The sequence below is a fragment of the Myotis yumanensis genome, unplaced genomic scaffold (assembly GCF_028538775.1).
Source record: "Myotis yumanensis isolate MYYU_CA2020_CCGP unplaced genomic scaffold, mMyoYum1.0.hap1 SCAF_2, whole genome shotgun sequence".
Taxonomy (NCBI): Eukaryota; Metazoa; Chordata; class Mammalia; order Chiroptera; family Vespertilionidae; genus Myotis; species Myotis yumanensis.
Window position 1 is genome coordinate 16,266,443 of NW_027223753.1, and position 20,814 is coordinate 16,287,256.

General features: G+C 56.2%; 4 protein-coding genes and 1 long non-coding RNA gene across 7 annotated transcripts; 3 read left to right on the top strand and 2 right to left on the bottom strand.

The window, feature by feature from the left end:
• Positions 1-253: 253 nt before the first annotated feature.
• On the bottom strand, positions 254-4,649 carry CUNH1orf232 (chromosome unknown C1orf232 homolog). 3 transcript variants are annotated; one of them, XM_070404419.1, is made up of 5 exons: positions 3,825-4,649; positions 3,450-3,589; positions 2,218-2,301; positions 2,009-2,106; positions 254-599 (listed from the first exon to the last, which is right to left on the bottom strand). In XM_070404419.1, exons 1-5 carry the CDS (start codon positions 4,174-4,176, stop codon positions 293-295), a joined length of 981 nt encoding a protein of 326 aa, XP_070260520.1. In that variant the 5' UTR covers positions 4,177-4,649; the 3' UTR covers positions 254-292. The 3 variants fall into 3 exon arrangements, with proteins under 3 accessions (XP_070260520.1, XP_070260522.1, XP_070260521.1); XM_070404421.1 differs by lacking the exon at positions 3,450-3,589 and having other exon boundaries at positions 3,825-3,979; XM_070404420.1 differs by lacking the exon at positions 3,825-4,649 and having other exon boundaries at positions 3,450-3,710.
• On the top strand, positions 550-5,005 carry LOC139003036 (uncharacterized). Its single transcript, XR_011470207.1, has 3 exons — positions 550-675; positions 3,375-4,569; positions 4,968-5,005. It is a non-coding gene; the product is annotated as an uncharacterized lncRNA (long non-coding RNA).
• Positions 5,006-5,159: 154 nt separating this feature from the next.
• Positions 5,160-6,258, top strand: ZNF593 (zinc finger protein 593). Its single transcript, XM_070404422.1, has 3 exons — positions 5,160-5,622; positions 5,824-5,886; positions 5,980-6,258. Exons 1-3 carry the CDS (start codon positions 5,423-5,425, stop codon positions 6,119-6,121), a joined length of 405 nt encoding a protein of 134 aa, XP_070260523.1. The 5' UTR covers positions 5,160-5,422; the 3' UTR covers positions 6,122-6,258.
• Positions 6,259-6,524: 266 nt separating this feature from the next.
• On the bottom strand, positions 6,525-7,020 carry ZNF593OS (ZNF593 opposite strand). The gene is made up of 2 exons (XM_070403066.1): positions 6,976-7,020; positions 6,525-6,701 (listed from the first exon to the last, which is right to left on the bottom strand). The coding sequence occupies exons 1-2, from the start codon at positions 7,018-7,020 to the stop codon at positions 6,525-6,527; spliced, it is 222 nt and encodes a 73-aa protein (XP_070259167.1).
• A 3,511-nt stretch (positions 7,021-10,531) lies between these two features.
• CNKSR1 (connector enhancer of kinase suppressor of Ras 1) lies at positions 10,532-20,730 on the top strand. The gene is made up of 21 exons (XM_070404418.1): positions 10,532-10,648; positions 13,021-13,178; positions 13,281-13,462; positions 14,046-14,130; positions 14,539-14,580; positions 14,670-14,774; positions 15,565-15,624; positions 15,740-15,808; positions 16,148-16,249; positions 16,329-16,399; positions 16,478-16,551; positions 16,697-16,797; positions 16,873-16,903; positions 17,313-17,485; positions 18,335-18,408; positions 18,575-18,646; positions 19,132-19,205; positions 19,361-19,422; positions 19,505-19,604; positions 19,699-19,880; positions 20,119-20,730. Exons 1-21 carry the CDS (start codon positions 10,597-10,599, stop codon positions 20,371-20,373), a joined length of 2,124 nt encoding a protein of 707 aa, XP_070260519.1. The 5' UTR covers positions 10,532-10,596; the 3' UTR covers positions 20,374-20,730.
• The last annotated feature ends 84 nt before the right edge of the window (positions 20,731-20,814 follow it).

Here is a 20,814-nt window from a genome sequence, read left to right on the forward strand (position 1 = left end):
AAATTAGAAGAGGCCGGGCAGAACGATGGAGCCTGTCCTCGGGTTCCCCAGCTTCTTGGGAAAGTTGTACCCTGACTCTAACACAATCTATCCTGATACCCTGGCTGTCCCTGGTCATTTTCTCCCTGTATGTTTAAGGAAGGATTCCTCCAGCCGGACCCCCACCCTGAGGCTGTCCACCAAAAAGCAGCCTTCCCGACTGTCCAGACAAAAAAGCACGCGGGCAAACGGGCTGTGGGACCAGGGTTTTTATGCTGGAAAGGAGGAGTGGGCGCCCAGTTCGGCCGTCCGGCTAGTCACCTTTGGGCGCAGCCTTCGCCCTCATCTCGGCCAGTTTGTGGGTAAGGAAGCCCCACTTGAAGTCGGCCGCCGCGTCGGTCCCCCGCGGTTCGGGCTGCTCGGCGGCCTCCTCCGTGGCCTCTTCCCCGGCCTCGGGGTCCCGCTCCGGGGTGGGCTCGGCGCCGCGCAGCATGGACGCCGCCGCCGCCTGCTGCTGCTGCCACCTGCTGGCGAACGCGTCCCAGAACCCGAGCCCCCGGGGCTCCGCCGCCGCCTCCGCCTCCGCCGCCGCCTGCGCGGAGGCCTGCGCCGCCAGCGGGCTGCGAGAGACGGACGGGATCAGAGGATCAGAGGCGGGGCTGGAGGCCCGGCGGGGGACGAAGAAGAGGAGGCGAGGTCAGGGACCGGTGACGGAGCCAGGGGAGCCCGGGGGATTTCTGCGGACTTGGAGGCGGGGGGGGGGGGGGGGGGGGGCGGGGGGCGGAAGACACGGGGCAGGTCAGGATGTGGAGGCAGGGGGAGGGCTCAGAGGTGCCGGGGAGCGGGGCTGGGTGGGACAGGGTCTAGGGATTAGGAAAGTGACTTGGGGCGAGGCCAGACAGAGTAGGAAAGCCGGAGAGAGGCGCCAGGTCTGGGAAGATGGGGAGGGTGCCCTGAGAAAGGGCAGGACCAAGGATTCGAGCGACTGGCTTGGGATCGGGAAGGGCGAGATCCCGGGAAAGGAACGGGTTCAGGAGGCGGCGGTCAGGAAAGCCAAGGGGGGCCCTGGGAAAGAGGCGGGGTGGGGACTGGGGTCTGGTTCTGGGATGGGAGTCAAGGGCGACCAGAAAAATGAGGGGACACGGAAGAAGGACGGGTGGAGAGGCCCCTAGGGAAGGAGAAAGGTCTAAATCAAAGGCTCAGGGGAGGGGGGACCTTGGAGGTAGCCGGGAAATGTGGGGGAAGAGCAATCGAGGAGCGGTGGTGCGGCTTGAGGTGGGATCTCAGGTCTGAGGGGAGCCCCTACCAGAGCTGGGAAGTAGAGGAGATAAGTGTGGGGACAAGAGATGGGTGGGCCAGGGGCCCTAGGGGAGAAAGGAATATGGGAGTGTCAAAGAGAGGGGGTGAATGAGACTGGGCTGGAGGAAGGGGCAGAGATGGAGGGTGTGCCCGAGATAGAGCTAGGAGGAAGACTGAGGCCCTGGGTCCTGCCCCCTAACCCTCCGGCATCCTAGATCTACGAGGCTGGTTGCTGAACTAGTGTGCCCCAGATCCTTTCCGCTTGCTGAAATCTAGATCCCAGGCCTCAGCCCACACCTGCTGAAGCAGAATCTTTGAAGATCTGGGAAATGGTGTTTGTCACAAGCACCCTGGGAGGATGAGTTTAACCCGTAGTTGGGAATCACTGGTCTGGATCACCCTCTGTTCCAAACACCCAAAGGTTCTCTGCTCAGCTCCCTGATTCTAGAGAGAGGACCCCTCCCACGTGGATGGAGAGAGAGCGCCCATAATACCTTCTAGCACCTCAATCCCAACATTTGGTAAATTCCTCCTGTAATCTACCCTAATCTCCCAGATATGCTGATTTGGCCTCTTTCCTGCTAAGAGAAACAGAAAGAGCAGGGGCTGGCCCTTCCCACCCCTCCGTGGCCAGAAAGACAAACTGACCATATGGAAAGGCCGTGGAGAAGGCGACCCCAGGCCCATCCCAGAGCCTCCCCCTCCCCCTCACACACACACACACACATACTGGTCAGCACAGGGCTCCGGTGGCAGCAGCTTATCTTCATCTTCTTTGTTAAACAGAGATGACATTGTCAGCCAACCTTTCACTCCGACCCCCTGAACCTGGGAGGGAGGGCCTGGGAGTCATTGAGGGGCCACAGCACCACCTCCCAGGACTCCACAGCAGCCTCTTGCAGGCTCCCCAGGGCCGGGTTGGAAGGAGGGAGAACTCACCCGGCGGGCCAGCTGTGACATGGGATTGAAGGCCTCCGAGGTCGGTTCTGCTGTCTCAGACTCCACTAAAGCTGGGTTCTCCCTCTGAGACACAAGACCCCCCACCCAGCATGAGAGAGGCCCCAAAGGCATAGAACCACCCCCCCCCCCGACTGCTAGCCTGGTACACACAGACCAGGCACCCCAAATCCCACAGAACTAAACATACACCTAGTCTTCTCACACCCTCCACAGATGCATAAAAGTATTCCTCTAAACCAGTGGTCAGCAAACTATGGCTCGTGAGCCACATGGGGCTCTTTGGCCCCTTGAGTGTGGCTCTTCCATAAAATACCACGTGTGGGCGCGCATGTACAGTGCGATTGAAACTTCGTGGCCCATGTGCAGAAGTTGGTATTTTGTGGAAGAGTCGCACTCAAGGGGCCAAAGAGCCGCATGTGGTTTGCGAGCCGCAGTTTGCCGACCACTGCTCTAAACAAAGCTACCAGTCACATACATTACCTGTATAGAAAAATTCCTCCACAAACACATATGTACCCACCTACAGACACGTCCATATATACCCAAAAAACATGTGGACATGGGCATGCACACTGATGTAGACACACCTGTGCATGAGCATGCCTCCACATGGCTATAGCTCTTCACCTCTACGTGGCTATGGGCACTGTGAGGCACTTATACAAGGACACGTACACAGTTATACCATTCACATTTGTGCACCTATACAACTGCAGACAGCTGCACGGAGGCCCACGCACAGCACACAAACTTCTCCACCCATCCACAGACACCAAGATATAGATGTACACACAAACACACACAACAAACAAACACAACACCTGCCAAACCTGCACAGAGCTAGGCAGGCATAGACTTCTGCCCAAATGTACACACCTGAACAAACCTATACCTCGTTCACACCTGCACATACACCTTCCCTGGGGATACCACACAGACACCAATCCTAACACTGACCCACAAATACTTCTACACATGCCCAGCCCTGTCTAGACATTCACTAATTCACATACACACATGCCACAGAACGTGTTCCTGCCCCTGCCACGTCTATTTGTGCAGTTGCCACTTATCACAGCCGCTAGATGAAAGACTGTTTCAGAGCCTTTTCAGTTTTGTTTTGTTTTTAACGTCAGGATAAACATGGTCCAAGTGTGGCTCTGATCTGATGCTGTCAGTGACCCTCGGAATAAAAGTGTCACTGTTCCTACCTCCGGTACCAGAAGGCTCCACTCCTCCTCAAGGCAAGCCATCCCACTTCTGTTCCGCTCTGCCCAGTAGTAAGTAAGCTGAGTGTACCTGTGTGGCCACTGCACACTGGACCTAGAAGGATCTTCTCCCTGTGGCAATCCTGGAGATCCATGGATATAGTGACCGCTCCCCCAAGGTCCCCCTTTTCTTCTTGAACGTCCTGTCTTTCTGACCCTGTGCCGTGCCATTTGTCATCCTTCAGCGGGCTGATGACTTCTGCACAAATGTACCCCACCCTCTCATTCTCTCTAGCCTGCCCCTTGCCCTTCTCTGTACCTTTCACTCCTGCTTCCCCTCTGCCCCTGCCCCACCCAGCAAACATGGATGGTACTCACCTCCTCTGCCAGATCCTCCTCGGATTCCCCACTCAGGGTCTGGAGCACTTTGGATTTGTAGGTTTTCCAGAAGGCCTGGCTCATAGCTGCAGGGGAAACGGGCCTGGTGCCCAGGTACAGGAGGCAGTGGCTCAGAGGGCATCCAGTGGGTCTGGCTTAGGAACTTGGTGAGACCGAGAGCCTGTCCCAGGGATCTGGTGACTTCATTAAAGATGCACCAGCCTCCCCAGCTGGCACAGTGCCCGGCAAGTGAACGGATCCAAAGGAGTCTAGGGTGGGGGTGGGACAGAGCGGGCTTCTGCCACCTCGGCCCCTTGCCGTGACCCACATTGGCCAAGAATAATGGCGACATCTCCCCACAGAGGCCTCCTTCCCAGGAGTACTTGAATTTGATCTCTTGGAATGGCTCCAGAAAAGTCCTCTTCCTTTCACAAAGTCCATTTCCAAAGTCCTTGTCCCCGGACCCACATTGGCGCCCCGGTGACTATAGCCATACCTGCTGCCCTCAGCAGGGCCCTGCCCTCTGTCCCCACTTAGCCTCTGTGAATTGGAGTGGGAAGGTCCCAAGTGCCCCAGTCAGTGCCCTGGGCTTACATTTCACTGCTTTGTCTGGGCTGGAAACTGATTCCTCTCCCTAGGGATGCACGTGCCTGTCTCCCTGTTTCCTGGCAACAGGTTCCAAAGAGCTGGAGCCCCTGAATTATTGCTGAGCTCCTCTGGTCGGCCTGGAAGGCACCAGGCCCAGGTGAGTGGGAAAAGGCTTCTCCGGCCCTCTCCCTACTCTGAGCACACAACACCTGGGCTGTATCTCTCTCTGCCTTTGTTGCCAGCCCACGCAGGGCAGTCCAGGGCCCAGAGATGGGAGGCCCTCCTGGGAGCACCTCTTCTTGTGGACGGAGCTGATTGCTCTTAAGTTTGACACTGCCTGAGCACTGTGATCTCTGGGGAGGAACACCCCTGCCAATCTCCCATGTGGATTTGTCTGGGGCGGGGGTGGGGGGGGGGGGGTGGATAAGGAATGGACACCCGAGGGAATAACAGAGGAGCAGTGAGAGGGGCAAGGATTTGTCAGGGAATGGAGGTATCTCGGGAAGCCTTATGGGGACCGGAATCCCAAACTTATTCAATTTTTTCACATCACAGATATTTTTCAGTGCCTCCCGGAGATATTTAAAACATGCCCTCCCCCCCCCCCCCCCCCCCCCAACGCGGGGTCTAAGATGTGGGAACCAGGGAGGAGAGACAGGGCCAGAGGATAGCGCTGAGAGGTGGTGCAGGGCGGGGTAGGCAGGGCAGCGGGACGCCCAGGAACCCCCCACGGGCATGCACCATCCCACCCCTCTCCAGCGGCACCCGCCAGGCCTCCTGACGCCCTCTGGTTGGGACACTAAGTTGGGCTCTGCCCCGGGCTCCGTCACTGACACACTTGGCCGCCTGGGGGCGCTCAAGTCGCGGTCCGCGCCAGTGACGTCATCAGCGGCAGTCCGGCCGAGCCGGCCCGCCCCCGGGCGTCACGTGACGTCATTTAGAGTCCGGAAGCGCGCGCGCACGTGAGCTTCCTCCTCGGCGCCGGCCCTCGGGCTCCGCTGCCGCCGGCCATGGGTCGCTCCCGCCGGACGGGCGCGCACCGGGCGCACTCCCTGGCCCGCCAGATGAAGGCGAAGCGGCGGCGGCCGGACCTGGATGAGATCCACCGCGAGCTGCGGCCCCAGGTTCTCCCACGGCCCCGGCCGGACGCGGGTGCCCAGCCAGACCCGGACCTGCCGGGGGGCGGCCTGCATCGCTGCCTGGCCTGCTCGTAAGTCCCGCGGGCCGCCTCGGGAGGAGTAGGGTCCGTGCCCTGGGCCGGGGATTGTGGGGTCCGGTCCCCCCCGGGCGCGCGGGGTCTGCGGGCCTGCTGTCCCTTCCGACTCAAAGTGAATGAGCGGTGGTCAGGGAGCTAGACGTCCCCGAGAGACATCCGGTACCTGCTCACCCTCCTTTACCCGCACCCCTGCAGGAGGTACTTCATCGACTCCGCCAACCTGAAGACCCACCTCCGATCCAAAGACCACAAGAAAAGGTATGGAGGAGTCAGGCGGGGGTCGAGGATGGGTGTCTGGTTGACAGGGTACCCATCTGGGCAGCTCCCACCTCCTTTTTTCCTCCCCCCCAGGCTAAAGCAGCTGAGCGTGGAGCCCTACACTCAGGAAGAGGCAGAGAGGGCAGCGGGTATGGGCTCCTATGTGCCCCCCCAGCGGCTGGCAGTGCCCACCGAAGTATCCACCGAGGTCCCTGAGATGGACACGTCTACCTGACATGGCCTGCAGGTGCAGGGCAGAGCCGCCGCCCACGGACAGTGACGCAGGGCTAGGCTGGGAGAGACTGTGCCATCCTTTTTTGGCCCTGAGTTTGCAAGCGGGTGCCCTCCGCTCAAATAAAGGAACTGGATAAAGAGTGCTTGATTCTGACTCCCCAGCCTCCAGCCCTCCCCCGAACTCCTGCCCTTAAGGATTTCTCTACCACTCTTGTGTGCAGGAGTCAGGTTGTCTATTCCCTACTTGGTCCAGCTGTGGAACCTGCATCCTTGCCTGGAGCCACCAGGCAGAGCCCAGGTACAGTGGGGGTCGGGGGTGGGGTAGAATCAGGTTTATACGGCTCTGCTTCCAATGAGGGCAGAAATGAAGTGGGACCCCAACATTGCAGTCCCTGCTGGGTTACCTACCGCCGGGGCCCAGGCGGCAGGCTGCCCACTTCGTCATGGGGCGGTGGCTGTTGTCCCACCATCTTCCACACAGCATAGCAGGACCCACCCAGTCCAAGGACAGCCAGCAGTGTAGCCACAAGCCCGGCCAGTGGACTCCCGGGCTCTGCCTTCAGCTCCCCGGCCACCTGCATCTGGGGATGTACAGAGGGTCCACCTGAAGGGTCAGTTGAGACTTCTAGGAAGGGAAGGGGCTGAGGAGGCACAGCTGGGTGAAGGAGAGATGGCCGCCATTGCTGCCCCAGGGAGATTCCACCCTAGTTCCTCTCGCTTCAGTGCCCATCTGGGTCCTGGTTGCTCAGGCGGCCGGGAACGTGACAACATTCCCTGGCTGTTGGGGCCCACAACCCCGTCACAATGTGGGGAGGAAGGGGTCGGTCCCAGAAACCATGAGTTAGAGGTACTTACCTGTAGCACCCGGAAGTAGCCAGGGGTCAGGCGTCGCAGTCGCATGGTGGGTGCCACTCGTCTCCCTGGCAGCCTGCGGGGAGTAAGCAGAAATGAGGACCAGTGGTGCTCTTGGTATGAAGAAGTGGAAATATGAGGGCAGAGAGGTTCCTGACCTCTCATAGCCATGCCCTCAGAAGATGCTCACCAGAGTCTGCCCTCCCAGGTCTGTCAGGAGGTGGGGCAGCTGGACCTTTAAATCTGGTCCCTTCCCCCGCCTGCCTGCCCTGCCAGCCTGAGGAGCAGCTGTCAGGAGAGATCAGCATCAGGCCTGAGCAGCACCTCCCCCACCCACTGGGTGTGCAGGCTGGGTAGGCGGGAGAGGCCTTGCCTGACAACGCTCAGGCTTCTTAGGCCTAAACTAGGTACTGGGAGGACCCCTGCAGCCCTGGTCCTGGCCCTTGCCTACCCCAGATGATTGGATGTCACCTGTCAGCTCTCAGCACAGGTGGGAAAGGGCACCTGACCCCCCGCCACAACAGCGACTCTTTCATTTGGTTTGGGTTAGATCAGCCACATCTTGGGAGAGGGCACACATCACCCCCTTCCCCAAGGTGGAGTTCCTGCAAGGACTTTTCCTACCCTCAGCTTGAAAATAAAAGATTTGTATATACCAATTTAAAAAGCTATTATTTTTTAGCACATTATAGAAAGCAGTATTCTAAGTAGTTTGCATATATTATTTGGCATTAATTATCTCATAAAATGAAAAAGGCTTATTGACAGAATAGTATATAGATTGATTATCTACATATATAGAGAATGGAAGAACACCCAGCAAATTTAACAGTGGCCCCCACTGTGCAATGGGCTAAGGATATGCTGGGGAAAGGTTCTCCTTTTACTTAATGACCTACTGTTACGTAATGATCTTTGAAATTTTTACAGCAAATGTGTAGAAAGAACTTTTGTTAAACTCATAAACTAACTTCAAAATAGAAGCTGCTGCCCTAGCTGGTTTGGCTCAGTGGATAGAGCGTTGGCCTACGGACTGAAGGATCCCAGGCTCGGTTCTGGTCAAGGGCACATGCCCAGGTTTCGGGCTTGATCCCCAGTAGGGGATGTGCAGGAGGCAGCTAATCAAAGATTCTTATCATTGATGTTTCTATCTCTCTTTCCCTGTCTCTCTCCAAAATCAATTTTACAAATATGTATGTGTGTATATATATATGTATATTTTAACTGCCCTTTATTATGCCCCTAACTGTCTACTGCCAGGTGCTAGGGGCACAGAGTGTAGACACTATTGTGGTTATTAGGCCCCCAGTCCTTCTAGGAGAATATGTGAATACAAGTGGTGAGTTCTTGTCTGTTTCTCCCCTACAGGATTGTGAGTTCAGGGAGGGCAGAGGCTGGCTGGCTTCTCACTTCTATGTCTTTTGCTATCTCAGGGTAGGTGTTTGATAACATCAGGATGGTGGAGATGGGTCTGTTTATTGGGCTTTCCCAGACTGCCATAGGGAGACTATTGTAGGAAGGAAGAGGGGAAAAAACCGAAACAATAAAGTGGGACTCAGCATGGAGGAGGGTTGGAGGGGACACATAGTGCAGGGTGTGAGAATGAGTTGAAGGACAAAGTCAGAGAGGTGAGGGCCATGTTGCAAATCTGAAGCCTACTGGTTCACAAATGAGGGAGCTAGACCTGCGGGGGCCTCATGAGATGGGTATAGAGGACTGTTATTGAACCCATTTTCAGAAGCGGAAGCTGATCCTTTGAAGTAAGCAATTGACTGGTCTGTACTTGTGTTTGATGCCACATGTAAAGATGGGATGGGACCAGCAGAGCTGGCCAAGTTCCAGAGAACTCCATTTGTATGTGAAATTATTAAATGGCCCTAGCTGGTTTGGCTCAGTGGATAGAGTGTCGGCCTCTGGACTGAAGGGTCCCGGGTTCGATTCTGGTCAAGAGCACATGCCCAGGTTACAGGCTTAATCCCCAGTAGGGGGCAGGCAGGAGGCAGCTGATCAAGGATTCTCTCTCATCATTGATGTTTCTATCCCTCTTCCTTCCTCTCTGAAATCAATAAAAATATTTTTAAAAAATTATTAAATGATGGAAGCGAACACACACAGACTACATGGACCAAATTCAGACTTAAGGTCTTGTTAACAGGCAAAATAGTAATAGGCTTTGAAGGCTGGGTTGTGGAGCACTGGTAGAGATTTCAATTAGGTGGCACAATCAAAGGGGTAGGCTCTAGGAAGGCCTCCTCGTAAAATTAAAGCTCTACTTCACTGGTTCTCAACCTTCCTAATGCCGCGACCCTGTATTAAGTTCCTCATGTTGTGGTGATCCCCAATTTCATTGTTACAAATTGAACATAATTAAAGCATAGTGATTAATCACAAAAACAATATGTAATTATATATGTGTTTTCCGATGGTCTTAGGCGACCCCTGTGAAAGGGTCGTTCAACCCCCAGAGGGGTCGCGACCCACAGGTTGAGAACCGCTGCTCTACTTCATGTTATAGATTTCAAAATACTTAAAGGACCCCTCACAGCACTAAGGTCTAGGTGTCCCCCTTTTAGAGAAGAAGAAACAAGTTCAGAGATGGGTAGAGTTTGGGCTCAGTCACACAGCAAGTGGAACCGATTCTGATTCCAGAGTCCTGGGAGTCTGCTGACTGGCTGTGCTGTAATGATAACTGCAGACATTTAGTACGTTTCAGATGTTCTAAGAGGAAGGCTCTTAACCTGGGCTGCAGAATCCAGGGATCCCAGAAACTCGGAGAGAAAAAACACAGATATTTATTTTCACTAACATCTAATCAAAATTTGGCATTTCCTTCCATATGGATTAAAGTGTGAGCAGTATCTGTGGCTTTGTCACCAATAGAAATCACATATATTTTTATATTGAATTGCAGTTATTGGAAGTATCTCAAAATATTTATGCTCATAACTACTTCAAAATCATGATAGTTGCCCTGGCTGGTGTGGCTCAGTTGGTTGGGCGTCATTCCGTGCACACTGAAAGGTTGCCAATTTGATTCCTGGTCAGGGCACATGGCTAGATTTCGGGCTCAAACCCCGATAGGGGGGTGTGCAGGAGGCAGCCAGTCAATGTTTCATTCTCACATCGATGTTTCTCTCTCTCTAAAAAAAATCAATAAAAACATATTTTAAATCATGATAGTCATTAACCCACCGTTAAATCACACTGTTTCAGAGACTCCTGCAACATAGCTGCCATAGATTGGCACCACTGAGCCACATCGGCCCGGCTTCAGCCCTTTTTGAGGAGCCTAAAGGTCAAAGTCCCTCCTTGTGAAGCCAGTTTGGGGCTGGACCCCAGGCTGACTCTGAGGTCACATGGGTTACACACCAGTGGCACCGCCCCCCATCAAGCCGCCCAGCAGCCCTGGCACGCCTGAAGGGCGGGCAGGAGGCAGACAGGCGGTGGGCCAATGGCTGTCTCTGCGCCTCACCTGGCCAACCACGTGGGCCCAGGTATGCTGGTGGCTCCGCCCTGGGCCCAGCCCAGCCCAGCCCCTCCCCACCCCTGGGCTCCGGGAGCGGAAATTCCTGCGCCCGCAGGACGGAGCGGACGCCGATCCCTTCGGGCGGACTGGATTCCACCATGGAGCCAGTGGAGACCTGGACCCCCGGGAAGGTGGCAGCCTGGCTGAGAGGTGGGTGGGGCCGGGGCAGAGTTGGGCTTGAGGGGCTCTGGGACCGGGAGAGGTAAATAAAGAAAAAGGGCCTGCTGAGGCTGTCAGTTGGTTAGTCTGTCAAGTGTTTATTAGCGTCTGCCTGTGTCTGGAACTGTGCGAGGCAGAGATGAGCCGGGAGGCCGAGGAACCAGAAGGGGTCTCCCATTGCCCCATCATCCCAGGAGGCTGCCAGGGTGGCGATGGCGAGGCGGTGGGTAATGAAAACAGAGGGGCTGGCCCAGCGCGGCCCACACCCACGGTATCGCCTTAATCTTCCCTCCGCCCCAGGGCGTAGAGGGCTGTTATTAAACCCATTTTTCTGAAGCGGAAACTGACGCTCTGAGCCAGGAAGTGATTTGCTCTGGCTTTGGAATAGAGCCTGCCCGACTTCCCATCTCTCCATCCTGAGGCTCCCCGTGTGCGAAGCAGAGCCCCAACCAGATGAAAGGTTGGCACAGCCCCACCCCCAACCCCCGCTTGTGCCCAGGGGTCTCTAAGGGAGATACCCCACAGGCTCAGTGAGCCCAAATGGATGGGAAAGGTCCCAGGTGGCCCACAGACTCAGAGAAGTGGAGACCTCTGACATGCAGGTGGGAGGGGAAGGTGAGTCAGGGCAGGTGAGTTTCTCCTAGAGGGGCAGCATGAGTTCACTAGGCCCAGGCCCAGGGTGACTAACCCTACAACAGCAGGATTCAGGGTTGAATTCAGACTCCCACACTGGGTTTCAGGCCCAGCCCGTCCACTCGGGTTCATGAAACGCACAGAATGAGACTATCATGACAAGTGCCTGGGATGTGTATGAGGCTCAGTGTGGGAGGCAGCACAGCACATTCATTGTACATGGGAATTTGCTCAAGGGCCCATAGCTATGGAGTAACAGGTTCATGGACTCCTGTCCAGTGCTCTAAATGTCACACAGGGAAGGAGGGAGAGCTGCTGATCACACACAGGTTCTCCAGGGGAGGAACCTGGCTCACTTGGAATGGGAGGAATTCCTTCGAAGAGTGAGCAAACTGTTAACCTCTACTCATATCCGTTTTCCCACCTGTAAAATGGGAGTCACAGTAGTCTCTGCCTTCTAGGTTCGGTGAGGATCAAATTCTGAATATGTTTATTTTTAATTAATTATTCATTTCTTTTTAACCCTTGATCGAAAAATGGTCCTCTCTTCTGTTGGGGAAGGTCATCCTCTTCAACTGAGCATGCAGCTTTGGGAAGGATGCACATGGAGTGGTGAGGGAGGGAGGGGACACCTGCTAGCCAGCCAGATCAGCTGAGTCAACTCTGGGGATTAATGGGGTGGCAGATGGCGCAGCCAGATCGCCTTCACATCCTGAATGTGTTTACAGCCCTTAAAATTTTGCCCAGCTCATAGGAAGCAGTCAGTAGATAGTCTTCTTATTTTTTGAGGGTCTACTTTGTGCGAGGCAAGGGCTGGAATTAGAGATGAACGGTTATTTGAAAAGCTCTTGATAAAGTGGGAGAGGCTGATGCTCAATTGCAGGTGTTTCTGGAGGCACAGGAAGCAGTGGGAGTACAAGAGGCGCCCGCCCCAACCTGGAGAGTGTGGAGCACTTCCTGCAGGGAGTTCAAGGAAAAAGGGAGGGAAGGAGCTGGAAGAGCAGTCCAGGCAGGAGTAGGAGCACCTGTAAGGACCCTGGGACAGAAGAACATTCCAGGGCGTTAGTGCTCTGCATCTGAAGTGTTGAGTTTGAGGGGCTGTGTCAAGTGATGAGACTGGAGAGGCATGGGGCAGCCCGATCTTCCCGGGCCTTGTAGACCTTGGTGAAAACTCTGGCGATGATAATACAGTGCTGTTACTGGTGATCTACCACAAACCAGGAAATGGGCCAAGTGTTTGACATGTGTCATGTCATTTACACATGATTAGAAGGTAGATGCTTTTATTGTCACCATTTACAGGTGAGGAAACTGAGGCACAGAGCAATTAAATTACTTGCTCAAGTGCTGACATTCAGGCCTTCCTGATTCCAAAGCTCCATCCATGTTCTTACTCCCCATTTAGTTGACAAACAAGCATCAGAACAACTGGAGGATTTGTTAAAACCAGAACTGCTGGGCCTACCCCTGAGTTATTTAGCAGGTGCAGGATAGGGCCAAAAATTTGCATTTCTAACTAGCTCTCCAGTGAGGCTGCTGCTGGTCTGGGGAAACTATCCTACTTCCCAACTCAGTAGCCTCATCTGTGAAATGGGCAGAACACAGCCTAGGTCTCAGGGTTATTATTAGGAACAGATGGGAGGGGAAGGGGCTTTATGGGAGTGAAGAAATGGCCAGAAAGGCCATGCCACCCCCTGGCTCCCCCTTGCTGACCCCTGCTGTCCCTCCAGGCCTCGATGATTCCCTGCAGGATTACTGCTTTGAGGACTGGGAGCTGCCTGGCAAGTACCTGCTGCAGCTCTGCCCCCGTAGTCTTGAGGCTCTGACCGTGCGCCCTCTGGGCCACCAGGAGCTCATCCTGGAAGGGGTGGAACAGCTCCGGGCCCTGGTGAGTGAATGGTGGCCACACTGCCTGCAGCTTCCACCCACCTGGGGGTGTCTGATGGGCTGGCCACCGCCAGGCGGGTGACCAGCTCCCTCTCTGGCACAGAGTTCCGGGCTACAGACAGAGAACCTGCAGAGCCTGACGGAGAGGCTGCTGGAGGGGACCCGTGTCTTCCAGAGCTTAGTCCAAGGCCGCCTGGCGGGCTGTGCCGAGCCCCCTGCTGATGTCCTCAGTGCGGCTGTGGAGCTGGTGCGTGAGGCCCGCACCCTCCTCTTCTGGCTCAACAGGTACCTCAGGCTCCTCCTAACGTACGGGGTGGGGGTGACTGATGAGGGGACCCTTCTCATCCTTGGCCTCCTCGGGGCCCAGGAAAGAAAAACAGAGCTTGGCTCTTGCTCCAATGTGGTGGGGCAGGGCAAAGAGGTTAGTTGGTCTGCTTGGGGGCACTGGGTCACCTGGGTTCCTACCCACCCCACCCAGCTTGTAATCACAGCGGTCATCAACATAGAGAGCTCCTCCCCCTCTACTGGTTGCTGCTTGTCCCACAGGTCCCAGCATAAGTGTCACCTCCTCAGGGAAGCCTTCCCTGTCAGATATTCTCAGAGCTCCCTGCACTTCACAGCAGTTGAAGTTAAATCATTATTGATGGAATTATGTATTTAACTTCTGACTCCCCAGTGCCTAAACAGAGCCTGACAGTATTAGGTGCTGTGCTAAGCTGTTGAGCTTTATCAATCATCTTTACCCAAAATCAAACCCATCAGAGTAGGTAATTATCCCGTCTCAGATGAGTCGTCGGCTCTGAGTGGTTCTGTGACTTGACTGTTAAGCACAGTGTGCTAACCACTGTTCCATCCTTCCCCTTGCCAGGCACCTCTTCACCCACTTGAATGACTTCTCGGCCTGCCAGGAGATTGGGGAGTTGTGCCGGAAGCTGGGCCTGGCCTTGCAGGAGGTAGGAGAACCAGGGGCCAGGTTTGGCCCAGGTTGTAGAGACAGATCAGGCAAGAGCTTTTTATAACCTGTGAATCAGCACAAGATCGGGTGTGAGGGCAGGAAGAGGCAAGAACCGGAAGAGAGGTGCCCAGCCACTGGGTAGGCGGCAATGGGGGCAGGGGGTCTGCTACCTGGCCAGGGCACCCTCAGGAGTTTGACTCTCAGGAGGGGGAGAGGAGAGGGCCTATGTGGTGACTTCTGGGGGCCTAGTGTCAGGGGTAGACCTTGGAGACGGAGCTCTATGGCCTGTAGTTCTGGAAAGGGGGCCAGGGAGTGGAGGCAGGGAGGGGCTGCTGGGAACCCACCCTGCCCTCTGGAGAAGGCAGTGCCCCCACTCAGGAAAGGCCCCTGCTCTCACTGCTTCCAGGACTGCCCAGCAGCGGAGAGGGAGAGCCGAGTCCTGAGGATTGTAAGTGTGTGTGTTTGGGGGGGTGGGGAGTAATGGGGACAGGGTGCAGTGGATGGGGCTCAGGCTGGGCATTGTGCTCCCCATCCCAGTGCAGCCACGTGACCGGGATCTGCCACAGCATTCTGAGCTGCAGCCCCCAGGAGCTTCTGGAGCAGAGGGCCGTGCTGGAACCCGTGCAGCTGGATGATCCTCTGGTGAGCTCTGACCTCTGACCTTTCGCCTTTTCTTTTTAAATTTTATTTATTGGTGTGTTTTTAAAGAGAGAGAGAGAGAGAAACATTGATTTGTTGTTGTACTTATGCATGCATTTATTGTTTGTTTTCTGTAAGTGCCCTGACCGGGGATGGAACCTTGGCATATCGGGGCAGCGCTCCAGCCAACTGAGCTCCCGGCCAGGGCTCACTTCTCACCTCTTGGCAGCCTGGCCTGGGCCCTGAAACATGGTTCCAGGACCCCACAGATTCCTGTACTGTTACAGCTAGAAGGCCTTTTTCGTACAGAAGTTAAAGGCCCAGAGGACCCCCCCCCCCCAAAAAAAATGCTCAGAGGACTTTCCTGGGGCCTCACAGTTATTCAGCACCGTCCCCAATCCTCAGGGGACACATTCTAGCCCTGAGGTACAGACCTGGAAGGTTAGGGGAGAGGACATGAACTTCTCTGCTTTAATCTCTCTAGTTGGGAAAGCCAGAGCCCCAGCGCTGCCCCTGCCCTGCCCCTCCCTGCTTATCCCTGAGGAGCGTTGCTGAGAATTTCATACCTTAGGAGTCAGCCGCCCCAACTTCTCTCTGATCCTTATTAAAGGAAGAGGCAGAGACCCACAGAGGAGTGACAAGCCCAAAGTCACACAGCAAGTTGGGCAGTGCCAGCTGGGGCCAGCTCTTTCCCCAGTCCTGCCCACCCAGGGCTTTTGTTGCCTAGCTGGGGTCCTGCGCGCTGGCCCTGCTGCCCCCACCCCCTCGGTGACTCCAGCCTCTGCTTTCACAGGGCCTGGAAATCCACACCACCAGCAACTGCCTGCACTTCGTGTCCCAAGTGGGCACCCAGGTGAGAACCCCACACCCTTTCCAGCTGCCTACCCCCTAGGACCCTTTTGCCAGCCAGCCACGCCAGCCTCAGGCCCCAGAAGGGTGCACCTTCTGAGCCTCACCTCCCACACCAGGTCCCCCCCAACATCCGGCTGCAGATCCTGCCTGGGGATGAGATTGTGCAGGTCAACGAGCAGGTGGTGGTGAGTGAGAACAAGAGCGACATAGTGGGGGCGAAGGGGTTACCGAGTAGAACCCAGGGCTGTGGGTCAGGCAGGGACTCTTGCCGAGACCAGGGTTGTGGGAGTTGCCTCACATCAGGTGAGTCGGCTCACACAAGCCAGACCGGTCTCAGCAGAGCCAAGGTGAAGGGGCTCATGGAGGCTTCCCGAGGAGGAGGAGGAGGAGGAGGAGGAGGAGGAGGAGGAGGAGAAAAGGCAGAGCAGGAGGCTGAGAGAGTGCTCCAAGGGAGGGGGCTGTTGGGTTGTTTCAGAGCCTCCTGCCCAGCTGACCCAGCTCCGTGTCCCTGTCCTGTCCCCCAGGTGGGCTGGCCCCATAAGAATGTGGTGAGGGAGCTGTTTCGGGAACCGGCCAAGGTCAGCTTAGTGCTGAAGAAGGTTCCTGTGCCAGAGACCCCTCCACAGGTACCTGTCCCCTACCTGCCCTCCACCGCTTTCAGATTCCTGTTGCCAGCTGAATCACCTGCTTCTGGTTGTTCCCCAGTCCCCTCCGCAGGCCCTGGGCTCCCCACAGCTGAGGGTCCCATCGCTGGCTCAGGACCCACTGTCTCCCAGGTAACAGGCTCTGCCCTGGGTGCGTCTGGTGGGGGAGCCGTGGGCTCATCTCATCTCCCCTTGCTCTCCTCTCCCCAGGGCCACATCTGAAGACATCTTTGCCTTCAACCTGACTTCAAACCCAAGTCCTGGGTCCAGCCCTGCCTCAACAGGTAGGTCCAAAGTCCCACAATGTGGTGATGCCCTAGGAAAGACATGTGGGCTGCCTGGCTCTGACCCCTGGACTCTGATGCCTCCACCCTACTGCCTGGCCTGGGCTGGGCTCATGGACCCCCCGCTCTTCTCCTTCCCTGACAGACTCTGCCTCTCTTGACCCTGAGCCCCTGCCCATTACCCCTGCACCCCCAGCCACACTCCCAGCAGGGGGAGCAGAGACTCGTGAACCCCTAGAAGACAAGGTAAGCTGAGGGGCTCAGCAAGGAGGGGTGTGGTTCTAAATCCAGACCCTTCTCTAACCCCTGTGCTCCTTTCAGAGTCCTGTCCTTGATCGGAAGAAATCAAAAGGTATGAGACGCACCCAACGTGTGGGGTCCCCTGACACGAGCAGCTCTAAGAAGTCTTTATAGTGCTGGGCAGAACCCCCCCCCCAGCCTCCCCGCACCCCCACCCACACACACTTTACACTCAGCCTCTTCGGGAAAGAGCCCTGTCTCTTGGATCAGACAGACCGGTGCTCCCAGCCTGGGCCCCTCGTATGCTCTGTGACTGAGCTGAAAGCCTGTCCTCCGTTCTTTAATTTCCTCGCCTCCACAATGGGGAGAGTCATTCCTCAGAGCTGACAGGGGATTCATTCCAAGCACAGAGTATGGGTTCAGAAATATCAGGGGGTGCTCTCCTGGTGGACAAGGGAGCAATCTGGGGGTCCATGGTGCCTTGCCAGCCCCTCGCTGATGGCTGTGCTCTGCTGCCGCAGGCGTGGCGACGCGGCTGAGCCGCCGGCGGGTGTCCTGCCGGGAGCTGGGCCAGCCGGACTGCGATGGCTGGCTCCTGCTGCGCAAGGTGCCCGGTGGCTTCATGAGCCCTCGCTGGCGCCGCTGCTGGTTTGTGCTCAAGAGACACAAGCTCTACTGGTACCGCCAGCCCCAGGTGAGACCCTACACACGTGCGTAAACAGATGAGTCACCTCCGGGCCACAGTTCTTGTTCCTACTCCCCACCATCTACTCCCACAGTGGTCACAGGTGGGCCACAAACCCTCATGAGCCCCAGTGTTCCTGTCTCTAAAATGGGGACACTCTTCAAAGAGAAATGAGCTGCTGTGTGTGTGAAAGCACCTTTCCTTCCTCTTCTGTTATTCTGTCCATCCTAGTAATAGGCCATGCATTTGATTGCTTATTCCTCAGCAAACATGCAGGTGCCCGCTGTTACTCAGCTCTGGGCTGGGCACCGAGGACACAGGGGAGACTTGGACACAGGGGAGTTCTTGCTACTCCAGGCTGGGGGGGGGGTGTGAATACACGCTCAAGGACAGTGCAGGAAACACACGCTGTGACAAAGGAAAAGCCCAGGGAATGGGGGTGGGGAGCCCACAGAGGTGGCCAGTCCAGCCCGAGGAGTGGCGAAGGCTTCCGGAGAAATCAGCACCTGAGGGTCAGTTGGGCGCAAAAGAGGAAGCAAGCCAGAGGGAGGGCAGCCTCTGCAGGGCTCGGTGGTCCAAGGCGGCTCCGTCTGTGCCTACTGACGGAGCAAATGTGGGAGCAGCCCCCTCTTCTGCGGCTGTTTGTCTGGATCTCCTTGACTCCCCTTTCCCGGCTCAAAGGCACTCCTTGATCACACACCTCCACCCCCACCCCCTAAATTTCTGCCCTGAGCTCCTGACACTGAGAGGTTTGTGGTTAGAGAGCCCAGGAGATGCCCCTGTGGGATGTGGCCTCAGGAACCTGATGACCTCGAGAGTGTTGGGGCTTCATGCTGACCCCCACTGTGATCCCCCCAGGATGAGAAGGCTGAGGGCCTCATCAACGTCTCCAACTACAGTCTGGAAAGTGGGCATGATCAGAAGAAAAAATAGTTAAGTCCTGGGTGTGACGGGCTGGGTGGTGGGAAGAGAAAGGGAGAAAGAGGGTGACGGCAGGGGTGGGGTGGAGGCAGCAGGGAGCTGGGATTGCCGGGGCAGCCTCTCGGGGTTCTAGATGGGCACACCCAGGCTGAGTGAGGGCCCTCTGCTCCCTGGCAGTGTGTTCCAGCTCACCCATGACGTGTACAAACCCTTCATCTTTGCTGCTGATACCCTGGCGGATCTGAGCATGTGAGTGCCACCCTCTCCACTCCCAGACTTCCGCATGAGTGCCTGGGAGCCTAGATTCAAATCTCAGCTCTCTGACAGTGGTTGATCAAGGCACTCACTTTTCTAGGCCTCGGTTTCATTATCTATAAAATGGACTAATAAGAGTTCCTGCCTCTCAGAGTTGCTCTGAAGATTAGATTAGACGATCATATAGGGCAGTGGTTCTCAATCTTCCTAATGCCGCGACCCTTTAATACAGTTCCTCATGTTGTGGTGACCCCCAATTTCATTGTTAAAAATTGAACATAATTAAAGCATAGTGATTAATCACAAAAACAATATGTAATTATATATGTGTTTTCTGATGGTCTTAGGCGACCCCTGTGAAAGGGTCGTTCGACCCCCAAAGGGGTCTCGGCCCACAGGTTGAGAACCTCTGATGTAGGGGACAGGCCCTTGGCATACAGTACCTGGAAATTCCCTCAGACCCATTTGCCCCTCCACAGGTGGGTGCGCCATCTCATTACCTGCATTTCCAAGTACCAGTCTCCAGGCCAGGCCGCCCTACCCCGAGAGGAAGGTGGGTGCTCACAGGGGTGGGTCTCACTGTGTCTCACCTGAGCTTCTGCCTTTCCTGGGATGGAGGCTAGGAACTCAAATGCCCTCACCCCCTTCCTGGCCCCCCAAAACCATGTGAAGCTTAGTGGGTTCCCCAACTGCTCCTGTCCACCCCAGACTGCTACAGTGAGACAGAAGTAGAAGACCTTGACGATGAGGCTGGGTCCCGCTCAGCCTCGGTGAGTCGGGGACTGGTGGGGGGTGAGGAGCAGGGCACAGAGCTCAGACTGATACCTTTCTCTCCTTCCACGGTGCCCACAGCCCAGCCTGGGCCAAGCTGGGAGTCCCCCCCATGGAGACACATCACCTGCAGCCACCCCTACGCAGGGCAGCCCACGGACCTCCTTTGGCCTTCCAACAGGTGCTGTGCTGGGGGTGGGAGCTGAGGTGGAGAGCTGGGCCTGGGACAGGCACATCCTCATCCTGCCCCCCACCCACCCCCCCGCTCCCTACAGACAGCAGTGAGGGGACATTGGAAGGAATGGTGCGGGGCCTGAGGCAGGGTGGCGTGTCCCTCCTGGGCCAGCCACAGCCCCTCACTCATGAACAATGGCGGAGCTCTTTCATGAGGCGCAACCGAGACCCCCACCTCAATGAGCGAGTGCACCGTGTGCGGGCACTACAGAGCACACTCAAGGTCAGCTGGGGACACTGGGCATGGCAGGGGGCTGGGCTCTACGCTTTTGGCTCTGGTTGCTGGCCCACAGCTCTGGGCTCAGTTGTGGAGTTGGCCAAGTTCTAGGTTCCTGATTTGAGAACCAGGTCTAGACTGGGCCCGTGCTGTGTTCTAGGCACTAGACTCCAAAATTAGCTCTGGACTCAGGCTCTGCCGCCTTCCCTGGGTGATCATGGCCCCTAAGGGACTCTCCTTACAGGCAAAGCTGCAAGAGCTGCAGGCCCTGGAAGAAGTGCTGGATGACCCTGAGCTGACTGGAGAGAAGTTCCGACGGTGGAAAGAGCAGAACCAAGAGCTCTACTCAGAGGGTCTGGGGGCCTGGGGCGTGGTGCAGGCTGAGAGCAGCTCCCAAGTCCTGACCTCTGGCTCCAGAGAACATTCTGCCCAAGCCCTGTCCTCTGACCCTGAGGAGCACTCTCATCTTTGCCACCTGACCCCAGAGAGCAACCTCTGACTCTGACCAGCATCTGGTTCCTGACCTCTGGCCCCGAGGACCACCTCCACCTCTGGCCTCAGGCTTTACCCCAGCCGACCCGCTTCTGCCTGAGTGGCCACCATTTCTGCTCCCTTCTCCCCTGGAGTGGGGTAATATAATGTGATCTCTGTGCCACCCTCTCCCACCTTGGCAACAAAAGAGTGGGAGGCAAGGCTGAAAGAAACTCTCTCCTGTCCGTCCTCTGACCTGTGGGGGTGCACACCTGCCTCCCTCAGTCCTTTGGCACTTCTCCCTCCCCAAACCGGTCTATACAGGCCTTCCTGACTTTACACAAGAGACACTTCAACCAAATAAAGTCAATTTCTCTAAAATGAATCCACATCTGTGCTTGACTTCCATAGTAGAGTCAGGAATTGGCTCCCCAGGGGGACTGGGATGAAAAACTGACAGGGATGAGCG

Bases quoted from the DNA above. Each gene is read 5' to 3' on its own strand.
- CNKSR1 (XM_070404418.1), top strand. From the start codon at position 10,597: ATGGAGCCAGTGGAGACCTGGACCCCCGGGAAGGTGGCAGCCTGGCTG. The intron at 14,775-15,564 runs GTGAGCTCTGAC...CTGCTTTCACAG, and splicing joins TGCAGCTGGATGATCCTCTG to GGCCTGGAAATCCACACCAC. The intron at 16,250-16,328 runs GTACCTGTCCCC...GTTGTTCCCCAG, and splicing joins TGCCAGAGACCCCTCCACAG to TCCCCTCCGCAGGCCCTGGG.
- ZNF593OS (XM_070403066.1), bottom strand. From the start codon at position 7,020: ATGCGACTGCGACGCCTGACCCCTGGCTACTTCCGGGTGCTACAG. The intron at 6,702-6,975 runs GTAAGTACCTCT...GTACATCCCCAG, and splicing joins GCTACTTCCGGGTGCTACAG to ATGCAGGTGGCCGGGGAGCT.
- CUNH1orf232 (XM_070404419.1), bottom strand. From the start codon at position 4,176: ATGTCGCCATTATTCTTGGCCAATGTGGGTCACGGCAAGGGGCCGAGG. The intron at 3,590-3,824 runs GTGAGTACCATC...ATGGATCTCCAG, and splicing joins AGGAGGATCTGGCAGAGGAG to GATTGCCACAGGGAGAAGAT. The intron at 2,107-2,217 runs GTGAGTTCTCCC...CCTCCCTCCCAG, and splicing joins TGTCACAGCTGGCCCGCCGG to GTTCAGGGGGTCGGAGTGAA.
- ZNF593 (XM_070404422.1), top strand. From the start codon at position 5,423: ATGGGTCGCTCCCGCCGGACGGGCGCGCACCGGGCGCACTCCCTGGCC. The intron at 5,623-5,823 runs GTAAGTCCCGCG...GCACCCCTGCAG, and splicing joins CATCGCTGCCTGGCCTGCTC to GAGGTACTTCATCGACTCCG. The intron at 5,887-5,979 runs GTATGGAGGAGT...CCTCCCCCCCAG, and splicing joins TCCAAAGACCACAAGAAAAG to GCTAAAGCAGCTGAGCGTGG.